General features: G+C 40.5%; 1 protein-coding gene across 2 annotated transcripts in view; it reads right to left on the reverse strand.

Moving 5' to 3' along the window:
- The window catches only part of vps13c (vacuolar protein sorting 13 homolog C), an 81,173-nt gene that overhangs the window by 6,220 nt on the left and 50,698 nt on the right, over positions 1-24,255 (reverse strand). For both annotated transcript variants that reach the window (XM_062549526.1, XM_062549525.1), the window contains 27 exons: positions 24,067-24,156; positions 23,539-23,694; positions 23,041-23,302; positions 22,709-22,866; positions 22,100-22,221; positions 21,105-21,402; positions 16,660-17,049; positions 16,280-16,384; positions 15,583-15,747; positions 15,356-15,481; positions 14,447-14,580; positions 14,138-14,264; positions 13,759-13,994; positions 13,109-13,253; positions 12,251-12,385; positions 11,677-11,758; positions 11,422-11,491; positions 11,139-11,250; positions 10,944-11,051; positions 10,286-10,419; positions 9,564-9,645; positions 9,067-9,180; positions 8,868-8,943; positions 8,529-8,692; positions 7,371-7,416; positions 7,024-7,147; positions 363-477 (listed from right to left, as the gene is read on the reverse strand). In XM_062549526.1, the coding sequence (XP_062405510.1) occupies positions 363-477; positions 7,024-7,147; positions 7,371-7,416; positions 8,529-8,692; positions 8,868-8,943; positions 9,067-9,180; positions 9,564-9,645; positions 10,286-10,419; positions 10,944-11,051; positions 11,139-11,250; positions 11,422-11,491; positions 11,677-11,758; positions 12,251-12,385; positions 13,109-13,253; positions 13,759-13,994; positions 14,138-14,264; positions 14,447-14,580; positions 15,356-15,481; positions 15,583-15,747; positions 16,280-16,384; positions 16,660-17,049; positions 21,105-21,402; positions 22,100-22,221; positions 22,709-22,866; positions 23,041-23,302; positions 23,539-23,694; positions 24,067-24,156 (3,876 nt within the window). The remainder of the gene's footprint in view (positions 1-362; positions 478-7,023; positions 7,148-7,370; positions 7,417-8,528; positions 8,693-8,867; positions 8,944-9,066; positions 9,181-9,563; positions 9,646-10,285; positions 10,420-10,943; positions 11,052-11,138; positions 11,251-11,421; positions 11,492-11,676; positions 11,759-12,250; positions 12,386-13,108; positions 13,254-13,758; positions 13,995-14,137; positions 14,265-14,446; positions 14,581-15,355; positions 15,482-15,582; positions 15,748-16,279; positions 16,385-16,659; positions 17,050-21,104; positions 21,403-22,099; positions 22,222-22,708; positions 22,867-23,040; positions 23,303-23,538; positions 23,695-24,066; positions 24,157-24,255) is intronic.

The following is a 24,255-nucleotide window of genomic DNA, read 5'->3' on the forward strand; positions in this document are numbered from 1 at the left end:
CTCTTCAGAAGAATGTGACATTTTGATGTGTGATGTGAGAACCCCTATTCCCTTACTCCCACCCACCCACTACTCATTCCTCCTCAGGCTGCATGAAAAACAGAAGTAGAAGGAAAGACCATTACATAATCGTTACATGATAAGAATCGATACAGTTCTACTGTATGTATTCAGATTCAAAGTATGATCTGGTATTTTTGTTTGTGTTTCAACACAAACTTGTCAACTCGTAAATTGTCTAAGAATGTCATAGCACACTGCTTTTCAATAATTAACAGATATACTGTATGTTTCATACAAGTAGGGAGAATAGTAGACAGAACTATATGGAAAGGCCACTGTGGCCATCGGAGTAATCTCACCTGGTAGAAGTCATAACCCTGGGATTCTTGTAAGTTGTATGGGCGGATCACCCCATCTTCCTGAATAAGACGTGCTGGGCGTATTTTGTTCACTTCCTCTGCTGATTCTGCCACTCTATCAATCCAAAAAAATGTAAAAGTCATGTTTTGTCCATGCATCAAACCATGAATCAGAGGTACACCCTAAATATGCAAGATTGATTGTTGTTTTTTTTTGTAAGCATGTAAGATGATTAAGTGAGGCAAATGTATACATAAACAGTGCACTAGCAGAAAAAGCGCAAATATTTACCTATGATAATGTGAATACTGATAATACACAACTGAAAATATCAATATATAAAAAGTTAATTTTCACTGGGAATATTGTTGCATTTGATATTCGTTAAAGGAGTCATCTATACATTCAGTCAAAACACTTATCTAAGTATAAGTGTAAGTATACAAGGACATGTTTGTAAAAAACCTCACTAAAGTGCCCCTCTAATGGAGGAACGCCCTTGCAGCAGTGTGAAATGAACATTCTCTACGAGTGCCCTTCAGTGGAATTGGGTGACATTAGGAAGTGAAAATGGTATGCAGTGTTGTACAGGGTACTGCTACAGGGTACTGCTACAGGACAGAAAACATGATGAAGTGCCTAATTTGGTGTTTATCTTTCAGATAAAATGTGATGCATTCCTGTAAAAAGGATCTCTATACATGGATGAACATGTTGGAAATGGAAGATAAATGCGCAAAATAATAATGATAGATATATGGATAGATAGATAGATAGATAGATAGACAGACACATAGATAGATAGATAGATAGATACTTTAAAGCAACACTAAAGCACTTTTCCTCTGACACATGGAGGCTATTTGTATATCCAGCAAATAACGATGGCCACAGACAAGGTAGAGTACAGCGTGCCAGGACTAGAGTATGGCCATTTCTGATTGGAGCCAAAGATTCTGGCAGTAAACAGCGAAAATAGATCTGCTGGTATCCAGCCTGAGCTGCCGGGCAAAATTCAAATTTCCCGGAAGTTCAGGCAGGGTTCACCCAGCCTATCGTACTACAGAACCGCTACCCAATCTGGTAAACTTACATAGTGTGGTTATAGCCGATAGAGGGCCGCGAGGCGAATGCAGAAGTGCAAAAATGATTTTGGGAACATTATTTTAATTTACAAAAAACTCTTTAGTGTTGCTTTAAGAATCGCCAAGGGGAAATTCAAACACGTGGTTTCATGTCCTTACAATGAGAAACTTGAGGTTCCCTAGAGCTGCCTTTCTGCTTCAAAAACCAAGTACAAATATGATGAGGTGCCCAATGGAGTAAAACAAACAAAAAAAAGTACAACCGTACCCTCTGACACAGGCTTTTCCAAAGTGGATGTTGCCTGCCTGTGACAACAATCAAGCACAAAATAATAAAATGCATAAAATGGAGGTTATTTGACTCAAAATTGTACTTGAGTCATGTTTACAAGCATGGTCGGGTGGAGGCATTTCAGAAGAAAGGCCTCTAGAACAAGCTTTCAATAAAGCAGACAGGAAACAACAAAGAAAAACAAAAGTGATAAAGGAACAGAGAAATCATGACAAGACTAACTGACATTATAATGTATCTTGCAAGGAAAGATGATGCATCAGGGGCCATGATGAAAGTGGCCCCAACAAAGGATATTTCCTTGAACTTGTTTATCTCTTTGGTAAATATGTGTCCTCAATCAAAATGCAACATATCCAATCTGAACAAAGAAAAACGCAGACATCATTGCTGTCAAATAGAACACAAAATGATATGATCAATGCCCTTGCTACTTCTGTGAGAAGGATTATCGTGAAAGAAATGGATGACCTAAGTCTATTTTCCATTTTCTTGGATGAAACCATGGATGTTTCCCATGTAGAGAAAAATTCCTTTTGTCCGAGACCTCTATGACATGGAAATTAAGGGAAGGTTTCTGCAAGTTTGTGATGTGAGTTTAACAACAGGAGGAATTGTAGAATGCTGTGATGACACTCCTTGAAGAGAATGGTCTGAAGCATAAATGAATAAATAAACCCCTGAGGTTTGAGGCTGATTAGTTGATGAAGATAGTGACAGTTCAGCATCCTGGTGGCTTGTGGATTGAACCTGTCTGTATCTGCTAGTACAGATCAGCATACTCCTTATACCTTCTACCAGATGGTAGGAGGGTGAAGAGACTGTGGCTGGGATGACTGGGGTCAGCGAGGATCCACTAGGTCTCTCTCCTGCAGCGTTGGCTATAAAGGTTCTGAGTTGGTAATTCAGTCCTTGTAATGCGCTGTGCTGACATGATCATCTTTTACAGAACTTTGCCATCATGGGTGGTGCTGTTACCATACCACGCTGATTGTTAGATAATGAGAAAGCTTTCTATGTACACTGCCATGCCCACTGTATCAATTCGGTGTTAGTGGAATGGAGCAAGCATTTTGTGCAGCTTTTTTTATTTTTTATCTGATTGACTATACATAGCGAGATCTACAAAATGACATGCTGCATTTGTGAAAATGCAACAGTCCATGTGCCCTGATCTGTGAAAATGGTGTCTGACACACGATGGGCATGCAGAAGATGCTCTAAGGTCCCTGAAGAAGGTCCTTTCTGCCGTGGTGAAGCTGCTCCAAAACATGGCAGACAGTGATCCACCAGACCCTACACCAGGTGATGCCCAGAGGCTCTTGCAGAGCATACATTTTGAATTCAGTCTATGCATGAAGATTGCCACGCCCATCTTCACTGAGACTTCCATTGCATCTGCTTCACTTCAGGGAAAAGACCTTGATTTGTCAGCGTCAAACACCATTGTGAAGGGAGTCATAAAGGGAGGGCAAGCGATGAGGAAGGATAAAGAGCTCAAGATCCTTTTTCTTCTAAGCAAAGGGGCAAGCAGATGCAGCAGGCATTAAAGTTCCAGATGAAATACCTGGGCAAGCCAGACGCAGGAAGGTACTTCAAAAGTACAAGTAGAGCTCCCAGTCTGCTACAGAAGATTACCAAGCCCACGGTTTAGAGGAACTCTACCAGGTAAAGGTATTCTTTCGCTTTTTTGACGTACTCTATCAGGAGCTACGTCGGAGAATCAGGGGGAATGATGACACACAAACTGGGTTAATCTTATCAGGCCTTCACTACCTTACTGTCTCAAGTCATTGGAAGGGCGGGTATAAGTGACATTTCACCAACTTTATAGGAGAGCCAAAATAAAACCAATTGGTTCATTGTAGCTGCTTTTAAACTTGCTTTTATGGTCATGCGGTCATGCTAGCTAGCTGTCTTGACAATGGTCTGACCGTTGTAGATGGAGGTGTGGGTGATTTAACACTAAAAGAGGATCTGTCTCTTGATCTGCTGATCTAGTGGCTGGCTTTAAGGTGCTCCCTGGAGAACAACAGCTGACCAAGAGATGTCAGTTTGACTGCTCCGGCTTCACAGCTGTCCCTTCAGTGTCTGGTCAGAGTGATCGCTCGGGACTTGGATACACTAAAGTTGTCTTGCCTCTGTGGGATGTAATATCAACCCATTGCTGAGTGGTCATCTACTGATCTGCTGGCTGATTTTAAAGTTCTTCCTGGAGAACAGCTGACCAGTGCTTCCGGGCCTCTGACCTGGGTTCAATACAATGAGAGTGACATCTGTAAGGGCTGCTCATCCAGTGTACTGTATGGTCAGGGAGATCGCTTGGGACTTCTTGCATCTGTGGTAACTTGTTCCTAATGTCTACCAAGCCATTGTTGAGCGGTCATGCTGGCCTGGTTAGATATTCAAGAGCATCTGGCCCCATATTACCATGACTGGACTGTTCAAGAACACCATGTTGCTATTTGGCCCAAGTAATTCAGTGCCAGGACAGGAGTCACCAATGCCCATGATTTTATTATTGTTACTGGATTTTTTTGTGTGTGTGTATGTATGTGTTTTGTAAGTTGTCTATTGTATATTTGAATTAGCCTAGTGTTATTATTTATTCTAATAATTGTGCTGTAAATATACACTATATTGTCAAAAGTATTCGCTCGCCTGCCTTGACTCACATATGAACTTCAGGTCACATCCCATTCTTAATCCATAGTGCAGCTGTAAGAGCTTCAACTCTTTTAGGATTTTTGACCATTCTTCCAGAAGAACATTTGTGAGGTCAGACACTGATGTTGGACAAGGAGGCTGGCTCTCAGTCTCCGCTCTAATTCATCCCAAAGGTGTTCTATTGGGTTGAGGTCAGGCCAGTCAAGTTCATCCACACCAAACTCTGTTAGCCATGTCTGTGCACCAGTACACAAAGTAAGGTACTGGTGAGTATGGCAGTCCGGGTCAGCATGTAGCCTCTGACCTACTTCCAGATTAGTAACAATGATTGCGTTCAGGAACAGCCCGAATAAAAAGGCAGTGGAGGAGAATAGGACCTACAGCATTATTCCTAGATTTGCGGGGTCGCAAGAAAACGAGTGAACCTGCAGAGTAACAGAAAATATGAGGCCTACATCAGCCTAATTTGGACAGCAATATTACTTTGAAGTGAAATCGGAAAGCTTCTCAATTTCCTTCGACCTCTTCCAGTTTCCTCATTGGTCCTAAGAAGTGAAGTCCAACATTAACCTTCATAAAGGGGGCGGAGAAAGGTGCTGTTTGCCTGATGAAGTCCAGGTTTGATAAATACGACGTTAACAGAAGTGTCTTATCGTGTGAAATTTGTGGGTCGTCATGACACTGATAAGGCTATGTTCGCAGATGTATGTACATCTGGCCCTGTCTGAAATATTAGAGTCTGAAATATTAGACTGATAGATAGAGCAAACTGCTAAAGGAAGTGTTGTAGTGAGAGAACCGGAGTATCTTGTATGGTAATAAAAAAAGGTTTACATGGCCAAGCCAGTGTTAGATTCTCTGGTTGTTGCGTTGTTTTAGTTCTAATGTCTGAATTGAAGATGGCCAGTAAAGATTGACGGCTAAAACAGGATCGGCAATTAGATAATTTATTGTAGATGGTACAACAAATTAATAACAGAGCACAGGCTAAGTCTCGGAGAGTAAAACTGCACAGAGTCAAACAGTTGATTGCTATTAGAAGCGGCTGCTGAGCATCCCAACAGAAGATGCTCCTCAATTCGCTTCCTCGATCCGTCTCAGAGTCAAAACCTAAGACCAAGCCTGTTATACGAAAACATACGAACATAAATCACGCCAACGTGGCAGGTGCCAAGCATTGCACAAAACTGGCACTGACCAGATGGAAAATTATAGACATAGGCTACAGACCAACATGCTATCTCCTTCGGTCCATGTTATCACTGAAATTCGCGAGATACAGGGCAACAGGACCCTCTTGACGGTAAACAGGCACAGGCCTAGGCCTCATCTACATCTGTCTACATCTGGTCAGGCTTTTAGTGTTACACCTTGTCCTAACCGGACGCGATGCGAGCGAACATTAGCGATAAAATCTGCGTAATCACATTATTTTCAACTGGAGTGTCCTGACTCCAAGCACGATGCAACGCAACATTTTCAGAGAATTTCTGTCGGACACCCTGTTTGTATTTTCTTTTTGTTGCTTGCTTTGCTCTACTATTTTGAATGAGAAATATGGAAGCCTGTGACGCAATAGAAGAGCATATTTAACAGATTCAGCGTAGACAGGCAACATTGACAATCGCTCGCTGAGATCCTGTTAAGACACGGCGTTCGACAAAGTATGGACCCCTACCCCGTCGTAAACTACACACAGGAGTAACACATGAATACAGCAGAATACAGTGAGAATACCCCAGAATTCTGGCTGGAGATTTTTTCTTGGGCAATGAAGTTAGAACTGGCTCCACAACCTAGCAATATGCATTTCTTTCCCTCTTTTTTCCATTGCCACAAACCATGATGTCTAAACGATGGAATAAACAGAACTATGAATTATATGTACCGGTACTGTTACACTTCTAGATAATATTGTAATTTTATTGTTTTAAGTTCTGTACATCGTGCAAAGACACATGCTTTTGCTTTAGCTGCCTAACTGCAAACTGCTTAAAAATAAATGCATGGGAGCTATTATATCTCAGATAAAAAGTAATGTAAGAAGCTACTTCTACAGGATGTCAAATCACTGATGCTTATTGTCAGTGAACCCAAATGAATGAATGATTCAAATGCTCCCCTCAGCCTAAAGTTCTATGCAACTGAACCCCCCCCCCCCCCCCCCCCATCAGTTCATGGTTTCTGTTGACATGGAACTCCAATATCAATTCTTAAAGGCTCTGCCCTGCCGATGGGGTTTAGAGATAAGGGCAGCATTGTTATAAAGATAGATGTTATTTATCATATTTGTTCCTTGGATTCACATACTCTCTCTGGTCATGACACAAGCAGAACAAAAAAGCATGATGCACATGCCCCTGTTAACCACGATGCATTACTCACCTGTTGCCACTCACATAGTTGTGTTTTGAGCAATTACTCACTGAATACATAACTACTTTGCACATACTATTTAAAGGACATATGACAGAATAAATTAGCCACATACACAAGACAACATTGAACAAGACAAAGCTAACAAGATACATACATTACAATACAGTGAAAAGAGAGGAAAGACACTTCCCATGGTTGATTTTTTATCTTTTCAAGTCTTTCTCATCATTCTCATACCTTTGAATGCCCTGAAAGGTGGTGCTGGCCATATCTACAATGCCTCCAGTTGGTCTGGCAACAACGCCTACCAGTCCTTTTCCAATGCCCTTGAAGAAGCCAGCTGCGCCCTCTTTCTTTGCACCTGACAGAATAAAAAAGAAATTCCACATGCACTTTTAACTGAATTTCATCATAGTTCAAATAATTAATTTTACTTAAATTAATACGAGTTTGACTTCTTTTAAGACGTCTCATCCTGAAAACTCTAGAAATACTAAAACAAGTTGCCTGATAAAAGCATACCTTAAAAAGTGGCAAGATGTAGATTAATGATGCTTAGTGTAGAGTTGATTAATGATGCTTACCTTCAACAGGCTTGGTGACAATTCCAGTCACACCCCCAACCACACCCTGGAAAAAGGAATACATATAATAAATACTTCCATGAATCCAGAATGATTTAAATGCTTCTCAAAGACATCTTCGTTGAACAGAATTTGACACTGTAGCCAATAATTGGCTACCTAAACAATGGGCTGCTAAAGGTTGCCCGACCTGGGCCAGCACAGGACTGGTACATTTTAAGTTCTGTAGCCAGGCATTCTCGGTCATTCTCAAGTTCCTACACTAGGGAAATGAAAAGTTAGTGGATCCGCCATCTTAGCCACAGGTACTGCTTAGGTTGCAGCACAATCTCCTTTCGCTTGTCATTGTTGTCTCGTCATAATAATTCGCTATCATTAAGATGGCACAGTTTTTCAGATAATTTTCATTCTTATGTTACAGATGAGACAAAACTCATCAGTAAAAGGTTCACAGGGATCGATTCATGAGATTTCAAACAGTGTATTGCATCAACAACAACAGGAAGTGTGTTGTATATAGCACAGTGCCTGAGAAGAGGATTTCAAGAAATTGGCTATTTTTTGTTTCGCTGATGACTCTGATTCTGGCATTTCCTTATGGCCTGTGCAGACTACAGCCCGATTTTGCCACGATTGTGTCGTGGCCGACAAATTTCCATTGCCGTGTCCGAATATTCAAAGTCAGGAACGATGTTCGAAGGAGGAAGCGTCTTGTAATGTGACATGTTCAACGACCCACGATTTATTGTCTGCGACATTCTACGACGTTACGACCAAAAGTCTAGCATGTCCGAATTTTGGGGGAATCTCCTACGACTCCCATGTTGACACTGACACTGTGACGACACACGACGAGAAGGCTACAATACAATCTTGTAATGTAGCCACTCTTGCGACCAAGCCGCGGCAAGATTGTGGCTCTCTGATCGCCTAGTCTGACATGGTCAATCGTAAAAGATATTCATGAAAGACAAAAAAATTGTGTAGTCTGCACAGGCCATTAATGCATTGTATACAAGACCCAACGGCATCTTATTATTTGTTTCAACACGGTAATTGCCATGGGTAACCTTTTCAGTACTATCCAAAGGAGAAGACACAGTACGCTAGACTGGTAGTGAAGACATTCAGTCATGCAGAGATGTAAATCTTGTGTACCTTCAAAAAACCCTTCCCTCCTTTGGCAAGGCTTTCTCCAAAATCTTTGGGAGGTCTGTTTCTCTCCTCTCGGCGTTTCTGCTGGTATTCTTTGTCCATGGTGATTGCTGCCAACCCTTTACCCACAGAGCCAGTAATCCGTGATACCATTCCTGCTGCTCCTCCTAAAAGCATACACACACACATGCACATCTATCTCTACGTTCGCAAAAGTTCTCCTATCTTTGCGAATTTGGATGCACTTCAGTTGTCCACAGCAACTTGTAATATAAGTCACATACTGTATACACGTCGCTTTGGGTGATAATGATAATGAATAAACGTAAATGTGCCTCTTACCCACTGTGTGTCCCAGAAGACTGCGTACTCCAATGGCAAAGCCCTCTGCAAATTCTTCTGGTCCCTGTACAGCTCCCTTTTCCAACATACAAGATTGTGAATATGCGTACACACAAGCAGCATACACGTACACATACAAACACGCACGCACACACACGCACGCACGCACGCACGCACGCACGCACACGCACTCACTCACCTGGAATGGTTCATAAAAGAAGGCCTCCACTCCCTCTGACAAGCCTCTGATTAGACCAAAAGGATTGCCCAGCACATCCAGTCCCAACACCAATACATACATCTGCTTCAGGAACTAAAGAACATGGATAGAAAACATGGATCAACATTTGCATCTACCCAAATCTCTTTAAAATGTACAGACATTTTCAAAAAAGTTCCTCACACTGCAGGGCTTGATGCACAGTTCAGATATGTGTCAATAATTTTTTGGACTGCTATCTACTTATAGTGACCAATAATCAAAATGCATCATGCCCCTCTAGAGGGGACAAGACTTTGGACCATGTCTACACATCTCTGGGACATATCCCAGTCCAAACGAAACCAACAGGTATATTTTTCTTACCGCTTTCACACCTTTAACGATACAGGTAAAAAAAGAACTTGCGTCTATACACAGAGGAGAAAGCGGCTAAAAGTTCTGTAGTGCATTAATCAAGCAAGATGAATCATCACCTGCTCAGAGTAATGCCGAATGACCGCTGACATCAACTTGTCCTTGCGGTAGAACTGGAAGCGGACTTCAAAGTATGCAAGTCTAAAAGTGTAGGAATGAAAAAGAGGAATTAGGTAAACAAGCTCACCTGCCCTTAAGACTGCTTATGGTGCTTATTTTTGGTTTTGGTTTGTGAATGCACAGTTGGCTTAATGAATACACAGTCATGCTATTAAAAGCTGTAGCAAGCATTGTGTGTGCAAATGCACACCGAGTTAAATGATAAAGAAAACAAAAGGAGGAATGTTTCAAAACTAATTAGGGCAACTGGCAACACTATTGGGTATGAAAAAAAGCATCCCAGAGAGGCTGGATCTCTAAAAAGTAAGATGTACAGCAGGAGCATTCACCAGTCTGAGCAAACCTGTATACACAAATGGTGAAATGTAATTGTAATGTTTCTTAACATGAAATTGTTTAGTATTTGGATAGTTCACCATCTATAGTACATAACATAATTAAAACATTTCAATTAAATTCTCTCATTCTTGTGACTCGGTTTTCACTCTGGCATACACCATCAACTGTGAGACCTTATAAAAGAGATGTCTGCCTCTCCTAATAATGGCCAATGAATCAATATAACTTGCTTAATGCAGGCTTCAGGGGGAAAATCCCCTGAATTATTGATAATAAAAATCTGGCAGCTTTATCTATAATGCATTGTTGAAGAGATACTTACTTAAAAATTAGATCATCCACATCAGTGAGGGTTGCTCCAAAACTCTTAAGTAGCAAATTCAGTGACTGGACAGCTACCATTTCCTGTTCCTCTGCCTCGTCTCCGCTGGAGCCCAGAGACAGGCTGAGGTGTAGCTGTGGGACGCACACAAAAGGGCAGAAAAATGCACACAACAATTATACTTACAGGGGGATGCTAACTGGCTAAGGCTATCAGGGGAGCTACACCAGGCGTGTAACTGAAGCACTCCATTTGCAAAGCGTATGCTGTAGCAGTTAATAATCACTATAATCATTGGAAGTAGCTACACCAGATGCGACAGTGGCGCGTACATTTTAAAAAAAATAGACCAGTCTTCTAAAATGGATTTTACGCGTCAAGAACGGAACGCCTCAGTTACGCGCCTGGTGTAGCTCCCCTGATAAACCTTTCACATGGTTTAGTCAAAAGCCAAAATCATAAAGACAAATCTCAAATTATTGGGTTGTGCATATCATCCTCTGTCCCAAGATAAGGTTTGGAAATCCTCCAAGAAGAGAGCGGTGAACAATAAGACATATACTGAGGTGGTCATAGTTATAAATGACTGACTGAACTGGACTATTGATCAGTTCCCATAGTCCTTAGTGAACTGTTACAGAGAGTAAATTGAACTTACTTTTATTGGGGAGATGTGAAAATGTTCAAAGAAGCTGAGGCCTGAGCTGTCTGTTCTAGATGTTTCCATCAGCTGCTCCTGCAGTGTGTCTACATCTTTCACAATGAGCTGTGGTGGAAAATACAAATACATGTTTAGCCAAATCATGCAAAGACAGTATACAAACATCCACATACATACAGGAGTCATACGTACCTGCTTTTTACTGAACTGGTTGTCAACAGAGGGAGTGAACAGAGAGAAGAGTGCCCCTAAGAAACCCTGATCAAGCTTCACTGCCATCTCCTGGACAAGGGCCATGAAGTACCTGCAATCATTGATTGATGTGAGTGACATTTATTTCTTCAGCTTTTATTGTATGTGAATGTGAGTGAGAGAGAAAGAAAGAAAGAAAGAAAGAAAGAAAGAAAGAGAGAGAGAGAGAGAGAGAGAGAGAGAGAGAAAGAGAGAGATGTCATGGAATGACAAGCAGACTCACTTGAACTGCATGACTTGGCTGTGCTCATTAAATCTGATGATAATGCTGGCATCAATGAATGCCTTTGGCTCTATGACAAATTAAAGAAAACACACAAAGGAATAGTAAATATTCCACTCTGCAGGTGCACTGAAATTAGACATTCATTCCCATAATTATTTTAAAAAGGTGAAACCATCGTATTTTCTTAAACATTACACATAAAATTAAACAAATATTCACTAAGAGGTGTTTGCTTGTCTGTAAAGGGTTTACCTGAGTCCAGTGTCAAAGACTTCGGTGGCGGCACAGGATGGAAGACGACAGGGAAAATGGCACCAGGGAGCTGGTTATCCACCTGTAACCGTGACAGTCCTTCGCAATTATTTTACCATCCAATGATTAATTAATAATTCAGCTGTTGTAGAAATAATGGCTTAGTAGGGGCGTCACTTTATTCCAGTTTACTTTTCAATTATCAAGTCATGCTTAAATTTGATTCTTGATTTATTTTTTTAAACTGTATTATTAATATTGCATCACTTATGAACATGGCTTGAATTCCTACTATACTTAACAGCTACTAATATTGTATATTATAGATGTGAACATAGTGGAATGAAATAACAAAGAATGATTTGATTAAGCTCCCTCTGAAGGGGCACAGCTGTGGTGCAAAAGAACAGGTGAAGGGGAATACAAATTATAATATGGCTAATAATGATAATAAGAAAGCTTGGGAAGAACAACATTGCGCAACTTCCACAATGCTGAAGCTGTGTGACTTAAGCTACATGATTAATTATTGTTGTACTGTTGTTGCATTGTTGTATGGTGCATGTGTGTTTACCTGTAACCAATGAAGTTGGGCCCTCAGACTCCTCTGGTGCTTTGACTGTTTGTATTCGACTTGAATCCCGGCCAGAGAATTCCTCCGAATTGAACAGGAGTAAGGCTGACGCATCTGCAACCTTCCAAAATTGACCTTCCGCAAAAAAGAACATGACAATCAGTTGGGTGTAAACTTGTAGACAGCTAGCAACATATCTCACTGCAAATCAACTATGAACACACATTAAGTAGCTGTATAACAGACAGTGCAAAATATTTCGTAGAAGTAGTAGTACCGTAATATCCCAATTATTAGCTGCAGCTTTTACATTGATTTTGATACATTTCTTCAGCTATGAGGTTAATACACAGAGGCTAATATTTTTATATCGTATTAATATGGTTTTATTTCTTTTAACTTGCACAAAACACTGTCCTGGGGCTAAAACACAGGAAATTACTGTAGTAGTAGTAGTAGTAGTAGTAGTAGTAGCAGGAAGAGGAGGAAGAGGGGGAGTGTTAGTGTTACAGTGGGTTATCCAGTGGTTTCTACTTCCTATTACTGTGCGTGCGGAGTAATGCATTGTACTGTTATTTGGTAGCTTTTTCTTTTTCTTCCAGGATTTTCTAACGGAACTTAAACCGCTTAACATAGAAACTTAGTTCAAATTTTGTCACATACAGTAGGTCTCGAAAAGGACACTGGAGCTATGTATTTTTTGTATTTTTTGTGCAATTTATACTTTCCAGAAGTTACCTACACAAGCATTTCCTGAAGGAAAGACCAGTGCATGCAAAGTGGTTGCTACGGTAGGATGTTGCTAGGGTGGTTGCTAGGGTGCTGCTAGGGTAGTCGTTGTGCTTGTAATGTCTTTACCTCTAAATTGGTTTCTACTTTCACCCAGCAAGGCTCCTTAGTTGATGAGAGGTACTTTTGATATGCTTTCTCCAGCAAGCTGATGTTTTTATGGTTGAATGACTTCCATCTGTTCTTTGGCTTCATCTCCCACACCACTCCAGAGCTGCGGTGAACATAAAAACACATAGAAACATTTAGACACATACAGACACTTCCTTTCCCAGTTTCTGCTGGCTTTTGAAATGTGCATTTTAAATGAGCATTTTACTTGGTATGACAACAATAGTCTCAACTTGCATTTAACTCACATATTTCACTCATCTGATTATGACTGGACAGTGTCAATTATTCTTTTACAATAACATTTTATACTCAACAATTTATTATTTAATGGCAACAGTTTCCTGGCCTTTAATTCAAGGCAGGGTAATAGACGTTTTCACGATTATCTCATTTTTGAGATGCACCTGTACGTTTTGGAACCTACTGTACTTACTGAAGAATTGAAATAGAAAATAAAGGAAAATTCACTTTCAATGCAAATTAAGGTAGATGTTGAAAATCTAGTAGAACAGAGATCAAGCAATTGTTGGAAGTACCAAGAGAATGTGTATAGTAATCTTGTTTATGCCTTCATATACTGACTGCCAAATCTGCATGTACTGTACCTGGTGATGCCAACATAGGCAATTTCTCTCTTGTTCTTGTTGTTGATCAGTGAGAGCCCCAGATTCTGGAGAGACACGGTGATCTCTTGCTGGAACTGCTCCAGCTCCTCAGCCTGTCGTGCCTTAGCTACCACGGCAACATCCTCCGTAAAGAGCAGCACGCGCTGCCGCCCGTCAAGGAAGCTCACCCAGTGCACATGGCAATCGTCGTCCATTGCAAAGGAACCGTATTCATCCTGTAGGAAAGTATTATAGCACAACACCTTAAACAGCTAATAGCAGCACACTAAAACAAGAACTAGAGATAGAAAAACGTTAGAAAAAAAAAAAACTCACAATAACCCTCCACAGGTCACCCACGCAGGTACTGTATACGTACCTTCACCAAGTCCAGCTCCCCCTGTTGTTCACTGAAGCTCCATCTCAGTTTACGAACCCCTGAAGGGTCATCCCATGCAAAATGTTGCACTTCGCCTGACCTGAGCTCATGATGTTCTTTGCATCCACTAAAACAATACAGAAACAAAAACATAAATGTATAGCTTAGCTTTCATACAGGAAAAAGTGTGCACAGATCAAGTGTGTATTTTGGGTATATTGATATATTTCAGATGCTTGTCATTAATCTGACATGAAAAATGAATGTCAAGACTGAGTCAAAAAGAAATTTAAGGGACAAGTTACTAACCTTTGCTGAAACTGAATGCTGACTCTGGATGTGTGATTGATCAGCAGGGCAGGAGCAGAGCCTTCATAGTAATCAGAGAAGCTGACGACTGTTGAGTGATCCAAGATATTGACATCAACAAGGAGGCCTCCATACTAGAGAGAGAACAAATAAGAATTGTGTGTCATAGTGATCAGAGCTGTGACCCTACTCAATATCCTACTATACAGTCAAATTAAAAAGGAAATTAAAGTCAGAACAAAGCTAACAAGTCACATTGCCTAATTTAAAATGTACCACAATGCAGGAAGTTTAATGAGAAAAACACTCCCTCTCGACGCAATAGGATAACGCTAAACAAATCATCTTCTTGTTTTAAAGTAGCAGGATGCGTAACCGTCGCAACATCTGGGTGCATGTCAGTCATCATTATGCTACTGTAAGGCCACCCACCGACTCTATACGATGTGATTGGTTCGGTGGTTTCTGCTTTGCTAGACTGCCCCGGCAGAAAATTAGATTTGCTGCCGCTAGGGGCGTCTAGATTTTTAGGCTAGTCATTTCATGTAATTGGCTGGCCATTATACTGCAGACCACAACTACATATCTAGAATGTCTATATATGTGGAGTGACCAGTAAGAAGCTACAACTAAACTGGGGCGGTGGCGGTGTAGTGTTTAAGGAGCTGGGATAGCGTGCCGTGTAGTAGCCAGAAAGTTGTGAGTTAAATTCCCGGCTACCACCGTTGTGCCCTTGAGCAAGGCACTTACTGTAATCCCAAATTGCTCCGGGGACAATGTAACAATTTAATCCCTTGAAATAATAGTTGGAGTATGTTATAAGACACGTGTATACGTTATATACTCTTGAAGGAAGACCTGTGTTTAAGACTGTGTCATCATTTAATATATTCATCACCATTTCCTCACCTCATCAATACTGAGCAGTGTGCCATTGTCCTGTTTGTTGAAGTAGAAAGACTTCGAGGTGATCTCAGATCCCACCACTCTCACACAGAGTTTACTGGTGCTCAGTTCTGGCCAAAGCGGTATACACTTAGAACACATACAATAACAAGTTTAAACATGATAGTATGAAGTCAAAAAGGATACTATACACCATCAAAGCATAACAATACCACATTATACAGTAATACCTCTTTGGATCCAATGAAATGCCATCGTTCCTTAGAGGAGTGGTTCTCACTTGGCACTTCCCCCACCTCTAGTTCTAAACCGCTCTGATTTGCCAGCATGTAGAATGGAGTCATGACGACTATTCGGCTCAGATTGAAACTACTCATCTGGATACAAACACCAACCTGCAAAAATCACACATACATAAACACTGAGAAAACAGCATCATAGTGTCACTTTTACTAAGGTTAACAGCTCATAAAAATGATAGGAAAGCAAAGTTCTGTGTTCAATACATTTCTTAATCGCTGTTGACAGCAATGTTGAAGAAAAAGTAAACAGGATTTGACTGTGCAGACTACCCCTTCATTCACAATGACCTACTCCCCAAGGCAGCATGGGAACACCCAGGCTTACTCCCCAGCGCCTTTTTCTTTGTTTTTTAAGTGTCTGGTGAGGATGCAGTGATAATAGTGTGATAGGTATCTGGAAGCTTATTTGGCCACTCTTGTTTTCCCGCAAATAATCCAGAAGAATGATATACACTGTATATATGGTACAGAAATAAATAAATAAGAATAAAGAAGAAACAGAGTGGGTACACATCCTTGCTGCTTGGCTGAGTGCAACATAACATAAACAACACTGATTGTTTTACAGATAGAATTAAGAGGTTGTTGACATGATATCTAAGAAATAATACCACAAATGTCCTACCAAGTAGTCGACATTCTTGTCAGGACATCGGACACAGCCATAACTTCCAACAGTGTCAAGAGAGAAGGCATCAGACCAGGCGCTTGTGGACACGCTGAGCTGCAACTGCAACATAACAGGTGAGGAAATTAATTTCATCACTTGGCATTGTGCTTTGGTTGTGTCGGTGGAGACAACTGAGAACCACTCATCTGAAACTCTGGTAACGGTAAAAGCCAATATAAACATTTTAAGCTTTATAAAGGTTTCTTTTTTTTCATTACACAGAGTGGCTAAACAGGATCTAACTATTTTAATTACCTGTACTGCTGGTGAAGGCATGTCAAAGCTGTTTCAATAAACTCAAGGAATCTTATGAGTAACATTAGAGAACTGCTCACCTTGCTCTTGCTAAAGAAGTTCTTCTTTTTGAATGAAAAAAGAATGACATCTCTGAAGTCTGATGGGTGTTTAACACAAATGTCTTCGTCTTTATACTGCAGCACTCGGGATGTCTTGTTGATGATCCAGTACGGGCTGAAGATAGAAAGCAGCAGATTTCCATTGCTTTTTGTCACATGGACATGCAGATCCACTACCAGCTCCTCTGATGTCTCACAGATTAGGCTCACAGAGACAAACTCTGCCAGGCCGTCATGGATTTTCATCCTTCCACTCCAGTTTCGGCCCTGATACTTAATCAACATCAATTCCATCATTTCACCAGTGATGCGAGTGTTCAGGACATCAGACGTGCTTCCTTCAGATATTTCGTAAAATTCTGCTGAGCCCTACAAAGCACAGATGGGTAGAGTGAAAGGAAGACACACAAGTTATAATCATAACTGACTGAAAAAAAAACAACCAAGTTATATACACTATAATAGTATGATAAATCTACATCCCTACCGACAACAATAATAAACTTTGATAGGTTGGCGTTTGAATGGTTCACTCATATTGCTTGCGGCAAGTGTCAGCCAATCAGGTTGTCTGTATTCAAATATGCTGACAGAGCTCTCAACTGGAAAAAATAATTCAAGATGGCCGACTGATTCCAACAAACGGTAGTGTTTATGCATAATGCATATAATGTAATTAGAGTAGTTTGTTTTCTGCAATTCTGCAATGCAGATCTGGTTGTGGAGTATACTGTATCACCAAAATACTGTACATCAAATAGCATACTAACTAGTATTTATAAGTGCTAATTGTGGTCTAGAAGTCTGCACATCTAGTTTGTCGGCAAGTCTGTTTGCAATATGTATTTCATCACCAGTGTGAGCATTATTATTGACCAACTGGGTCAAATGACATCAACAGCATTTTAGAGGGATTCCCTATGAGAGCTATGTTAACATGCATATGTGTGTAATGTCACGTCACATGTTCTATTATTGCATTTGCACTGACACAGTAATCAGAAGCGGACATTCCTGTTTCCAGAAAGTAAAAGCCATACATTCTTTCTACTTGTGCACTTAACACAGGTGATATGACTAATGATCTGAACTACCTGGCTGTTAATTAGGAGGATGAGCTGGTTTACTAAGGCTGCGTTTACACTGCCAGTTTGAAGTGACCCAAATCCGATTTTTTGCTCTCATGTGGCACGTATCCGATCTGTGCCACGACAGTGTAAACAGAAAAAAAACACATGAATTCCGATCTCCTCAGATCGGATACAGGCCCCTTTCGTATGTGGTTTTAAATCAGATATGGATCGGATTTGTGTGCATGTGTCTACAGTCTAAACAGACAGATCGGATATTCCAGTGCAATGCGTCCCACACGTCATTAATCTGTGACAATTTTGCGCCTGGTGACGTTAGGTTACAATTCCAAGTGGGCGCGCTGGCGGACTCGGAGCGTGTTAAAAGTTGCCCTATTTGATACTTTGATAGACTATTATGTTTCCGTAGACCATGTATTGAGAATAAAACATTTGTAGCCTACCTAATTATCTACAATCGTAGGCCTATAGCCATCCAAATATGAATGGTCTACTGTAAATAGCCTACAACCCAGGCGCGTAGGAACCGCGGGGGTCGGGACACCCCCAATGTTGGACCCCCTCCCGAAAGAAAAACGCTGCAAAGTACAGATGTTGTTGATTACTTAGCTCAATTATATCCTCCTGAGTTACGGCCCCATAACTATAGCTATCGCTGCGCATCGGAGGTCTTTTACATTGTGTTTTAGAATGTTTCCCGAAACGAAGCCCGTCTCAATAATGCAGCATGGAGCACTTCCTCACCTTGAGTGTCTGAAAGCTAATGTAGGCTCCTCTCTCAGTCCAAATATTTAGTGTACGGCCTTCTTTCATTCTTTTCGAAATAGTTAAGAGGATAGCCTATTGTGGGTGAATACAGTAGTCTACGATAGCCTAAATATAGTCGTATGGCTGTCGCTTTTAAATGTAGGCTTATCACTTGCGAAAATCGGACGTGGCACATAGCCTAATTATCTGGTTACCTGGATTTAGCAAGTCCATACACTTTATTCATCCTATTATAGGCTATGCTTTTAAAATTAAATGTGTAACAATTTGCCCCTTATTATAATCTACACACTGTCACGACGCACATAAGGTTACGGGCGGATATGAGCAACCGAAGGCCTCGGTTGACTTAAGATAAACGGGCAGAATGCCTGTTTACAAACTACGTCAAACATGCAACATTATCTAACAAATGAAAAAACACAAATGAAAGATGAATAGGCTACTCACTGTATTTTGTCACAAATTAAGCAAAGAGTTAGTTCGTGGCCACCTAGCGCGCAACTTACGCGCTGAGGTGAAGGCCCGACAAATACTAATTAACACAAAGCTTCATAATGCACAAACAAACACCCCCTCAAAGTTCAGTGTCCATACGTCCAAACAATAAACATAAGAAGCCGACAGTCAAAAACGACAACGAGATCTCCCAGACACGAAAAACAATGTTTATCTCACAGTTTGTTGAGTATCGTTCCAACACTGATGCGCAAGGCAATCTCAGCTTTCGTGTTCGTTAGCTGTATTCCAATGAGAAAAATCCACAAGGAAATGGTCACGGCAATGCAGCATACAGGAATCTTCTAACCACGTTACTTTGTTGAGCTGGCTGCATACAGGTAACAATAGCCACAGCGCGCTCTCCCTGCGTCTCCATTTAAACTAAGGGCAAACCCATTCATTGTGCCCAAAACGCGCATCCATCTGTCAGCTGACATAACATTTACTTAGATGGCATATGAAAAGTCAAGAAGAAGAAACATATTTTAATTTAAGCAACGTTTATGCAACCACGTAAAGGGAAGCATTGGGGGAGTCAGTTGTCCTACAGACTAGCTGTGTGCGTTTTCAGGGAAGAAATGTGTTCTGAACAGCCTATGTGCAGATGTTCTTCCCAGTTCCAAATAGGTTAAGAAAAAGACTGAAATACATATTTTCAAAGCGGCATCTTACAGAGGGCCATTAAAACTTCAGCAATAGGTTTTGTTTATCTCTTATGTGACTTATAATTCGCCCCCTTTATTTATTAATATAAAAAAATTGCGCGCGCAACGGAACTCATTCTTGTCCCCCCCAATGCTTAGGTCTACTCCTACGCGCCTGCCAACCAGAGATATTAAGCAAAAAAGTGCCAAATTCAAGCATCGCGATTTGTAGGCTATTAGCCTATTTTTTAAAACTGCAACTGCAGTTCTGTTTGTTAAACTTTGCTTCGTGAAATTTGAATGTGTAGACTTCAATCACATGTCGTTCATTTCGTCAGTCCCTCGATCTGTTTCAAGTTAACATGAGTGCCATTTGATTTATATAGTCACAGCAAATGCAATTAAATGAAAATAAAAAACATGACCTAGACCTGTGCGGGTTAGTTGCATAGACAGTGAAAGAGTTAGTTGTAACACCCGTCACTGGCAAAATTAACTGATTTTATCGCGCATGTTGCGAGCAATTATGATTGCGAGTTATGGATTATTTTTATGTGCCGCGATCACACCCAATGAAAGTTAACACAGCAACTTCAAATATCAGTGTTGGACCAATTGCTTCAGACATGTAAGAAATAAGCAGTTCATCAACTATATTAACAGGTTTTATCAAGTCGATAGGACCAAAATAAGCCTATTTAAAGGTTATTGTGAGCTAGCATAATACCGTATGGTTTGCAATGGCTAATCACTCATACAACTAGCTTTTAACAGTCATACATTTGGACCTTTTTTTGTTGATTATATATGAAAACAGATGTTTTTTTGTTTAAGCCAGCAGTGTTTTGTGTTAAAATATGTTATAGGATTCACGATTTTAGCACTGTTACAACCATGACGCTATACTGTTACAACTGTAGCCTACCGCACTTTTTAATGGCTGCGTAGGTTGGAACAAAGGTACATGTCACTGTTAAGTTAAGTTATTAACAAACTGCAACATATTTGTTACATTCTGTTTCAACTTTCATGGAGTAGAGATGTATGACTCTGTTCTGGTCAAGTTTCACTGCTCTCAAGGCTATCGTCTTTGTGTAAAGCTAGTTTGAACTGAGAAAATAAAAAAGTGTTACGATTGTGCTGGTTCTCCCCTACAAGAAACTTTTAGCCCATGCGCATGCGGGCCATTTCAAGTGTCTGGCAAATGTCAACACACATGATCGGATTTGGGTCACTGGCGAAAGTAGATGTAAACATGCAATCAAAAAAATCGGATATGAGCACAAAATCGGAATTGAGCATATCCGATCTGCAGTCTAAACGCAGCCTAAATGGTTGGATAAAATACTTGGCAGGACTTTTACTTTCTGAACCTGGGATGTCCACCTCTGTATATAATCATACATCTGTTGTATCTTACCTCTTGCAAGTATCGTATGGAATAAGGCAGGAAATTGCGGATTATCACTGCTGGATACAAGTGAATAATGTAGGCAGGGTCCCAGTTTTCCTCAGCTTGACCAGCTACAAAAGTCAGGTCATCAGGCATGGCAAATGTTTTCACCACCAATGGAAGGAAACTGGCACTGCTAGCAGGGCACAGTAGCTCCGACTGCACCTCATTACTCATGTGAACATTTTCTTTCCAGCTGATGCATGTAGACGATGGCGAGTATTGACCCTCTAAATTACCCACAGGAAGGAGGAAGAGCTGACACCTGCAGTTGAAACAGATCAACATGACAAGTTGATGGTAAGTCATATTTAGGCAACAGCACTAGGTACAGCATACAGCTTTTAGGACAGCATGTATCAGCGGAGTACTCAATTTGTTCCAACTCAGCTTTGGCTGGAAATAGAAAACTGGATTTCAGAATGCTGAAGTGTCATGGTGGCATCATTGTTTGCTAATGAATTTCGTGGATACATTTGACATTAATAGGCAAAAATGGAGGTCACACTTGGATAGTCCCCAGTGTGCTGTGTGTGTTCACTAATTTACGAATTGGAATAAATGCAGAGACTGAATTTCCCTCAGGGGATTAAAAAAAGTATATATACTACTTCCAGTGGGGTTAGGCTTGCAATACATTGCGACTCTAGAGGGAACTCTTTAGTTGCCAAAAACACCTACATAATGTTGCTTTAAATGTCTTGTTCAAGGGTACAGCGCACACCATCAAGTATTCACATTGTCAATCTTCTGATTGCAAGCCTAACCCCACTGGAACACACTGGAAGGAACACAGTCTTCTCCCTGTCCCTTTTCACATGGTTAACTGCCTGTCTCTTTCTCTCATCATCTTGGATGGGAACACTTGCAGCATAAATAGGAGATTATGATAGAAGTGCAAAAATGTGTGTGCTTAAACAACCAAATAATGACAACTGGCTTGTCTTTGTCTTTCAACTTACCTGTAAGACTCTAAGGTGACATGTAACTCTTTCTCTGGTTGGGAGATGCCTACATGGACCAAGCCTCCACTGGTTGGGCAGTATTTCAGGATAGCAAAAGGCACAGAAAAATGATTTCTTATCTAGACAAAAGAAATCAAAAAACATTGAACAGACATTAGAATAATTGCATTACTTATGCAAATGTATCTAGAACAGGTGCGTCCAATTTCACTTAATTGGAACATGGATTAGAATACTTCTACCACCTTAGCATTAAGAGAAAGGTAAGGCTTTTCCGTGGGTTAATAGTTAATAGGATTAAACAGGGTTCCCACCCATTTAAACTGACACATTTTCAAATCCTTTTCAAAACAGTTTATTTGAAGGTTTTTCCAACAGACGTGTTTTGAGTAACAGTTATGCTATTTGGCAGACGCTATTTTGTCCAAAGCGACACACAAATAAAAAAGAAAAAACAATACTGTAATTAATTTAACTGTGAACAAATTCAAAAGCTGGTACAATATCAATTCAAGCAAACCTCATGAAAATAAACAATGAATATGGGAAAATAGTAAATAAACAATAAAACCAATCCCATTATCACTGTACACATAACAAACTTACCTGAAGAGGAGATCTGACAGTGATGACCTTGTTACCCTGTTTGGCATCAACCTGCAGCAGCACTGACACAGCCTCATGTGTGGGTCCTCGAATGTTATAGAGCCGTCTACTGGGTTTACTGATGGGAATACTGGAGATCTCACTGTAACCTGTGGGGACTGGAAAGAGACACACACAGATATCCACCAAGTTACCGTCCTGTTCAAATTACTTTAAAATGCCATTTGTCACATAAAAGAAATATGGTTAACCCTTAGAGGACTATTGACACAAAGGGCCACTAACCAGGTACAAAAGTGATATTTTGCACAGACATGAATGTCAATTCTCACCTATGCTCAAGAAGAGACAGCTTTCCTGCCTCTGCAGGGGTGACAGGCCTGCTCGGGATATGGGCTTGACCAAAGAGTAAGTCAAGTCAATGGTCTGGTCTACAGCCACTTCATGCAGTTTTCCAGGCCCAGGTTTGTCCACAATACGCAAGTTGCTGCTGTGCTGGATGAGCAACGGTATACCCAAAGCATTCTGAATGGTGAATGGAGCCTTCTCTTTCAGAGAATAGTCAAAGGTTGAGGCTGTACCCTCTGAGAATGCCTGAGAAAAATAACAGAGTTATTTAGTAGATATTTCTAAAATCACTGTATTCTTATGGAAGGCAGAATTTGGGACAATTGGAAAAGTGTTGACGATTTCAAAAGTATTCAAAGGTGGTAGATGCAAACATATATTTCCATATTAATATTCACATTGACATATGGAATCGTGTTCAATAATGAGGTCCATTTACTTAAAATAGATCTATCTGAGGTTGACTGAGAACATGAGGCTACCTTGGCTAGATTGCTGAAGACAGAGAGTGAGCATTTGGAGAGGGTAATGTTCATGGTGTCTTTTGAGCTTATGGTGATTGCAGTTTGAGGATCAGGATACATTATGAAATCATCTCCCGGTACAGGGCTCTTATCTCGTGTAGGATTGGTTTTCATCTAGAAATGTAAAACATACTGTAACACAACATGGTTAAGACACTCCCTGGGAGACATATCACACATACTCCAAATATTAGAGGCACAGGGCTCTTATCTGAAAGTGCAACATATACTGTATCACAAACAGGCTTCAGCCTTGTGACAACCACACTGTGAGAGCTAGGGGGTAATGCCAATATTTGCTAATTTATTGATGTAATGATTGATGTTGAATGATTGTAACAGAACAAAATGAAATACATAAACTTATTTTTACCATTGAAAATATAAACATAGGTAGCTGGACATTAAGACCTCTATTGTAGCAATGACCATTTAAAATAATGCACAAACTTACTAATCTGGGGCAAAAGCACAAGGAATGTTTACCTCCAAGCTGAGCTTCCACAGGTGTTGGCCATCACCCACTCGTTCTATCAGTGGTTCCCAGACAGCATTCATTTCATTGAAGTAATTAACCTGTAACACAAAAACACCTCAGTAGTAATCATTTTTTGAAAGGAAAAAGCAGAAGGTAGCAGTGTGCTTATTCCTACTATTACAGTAATTTCCTGCATA

Source organism: Sardina pilchardus, chromosome 11 (genome assembly GCF_963854185.1).
Source record: "Sardina pilchardus chromosome 11, fSarPil1.1, whole genome shotgun sequence".
Classification (NCBI taxonomy): domain Eukaryota; kingdom Metazoa; phylum Chordata; class Actinopteri; order Clupeiformes; family Clupeidae; genus Sardina; species Sardina pilchardus.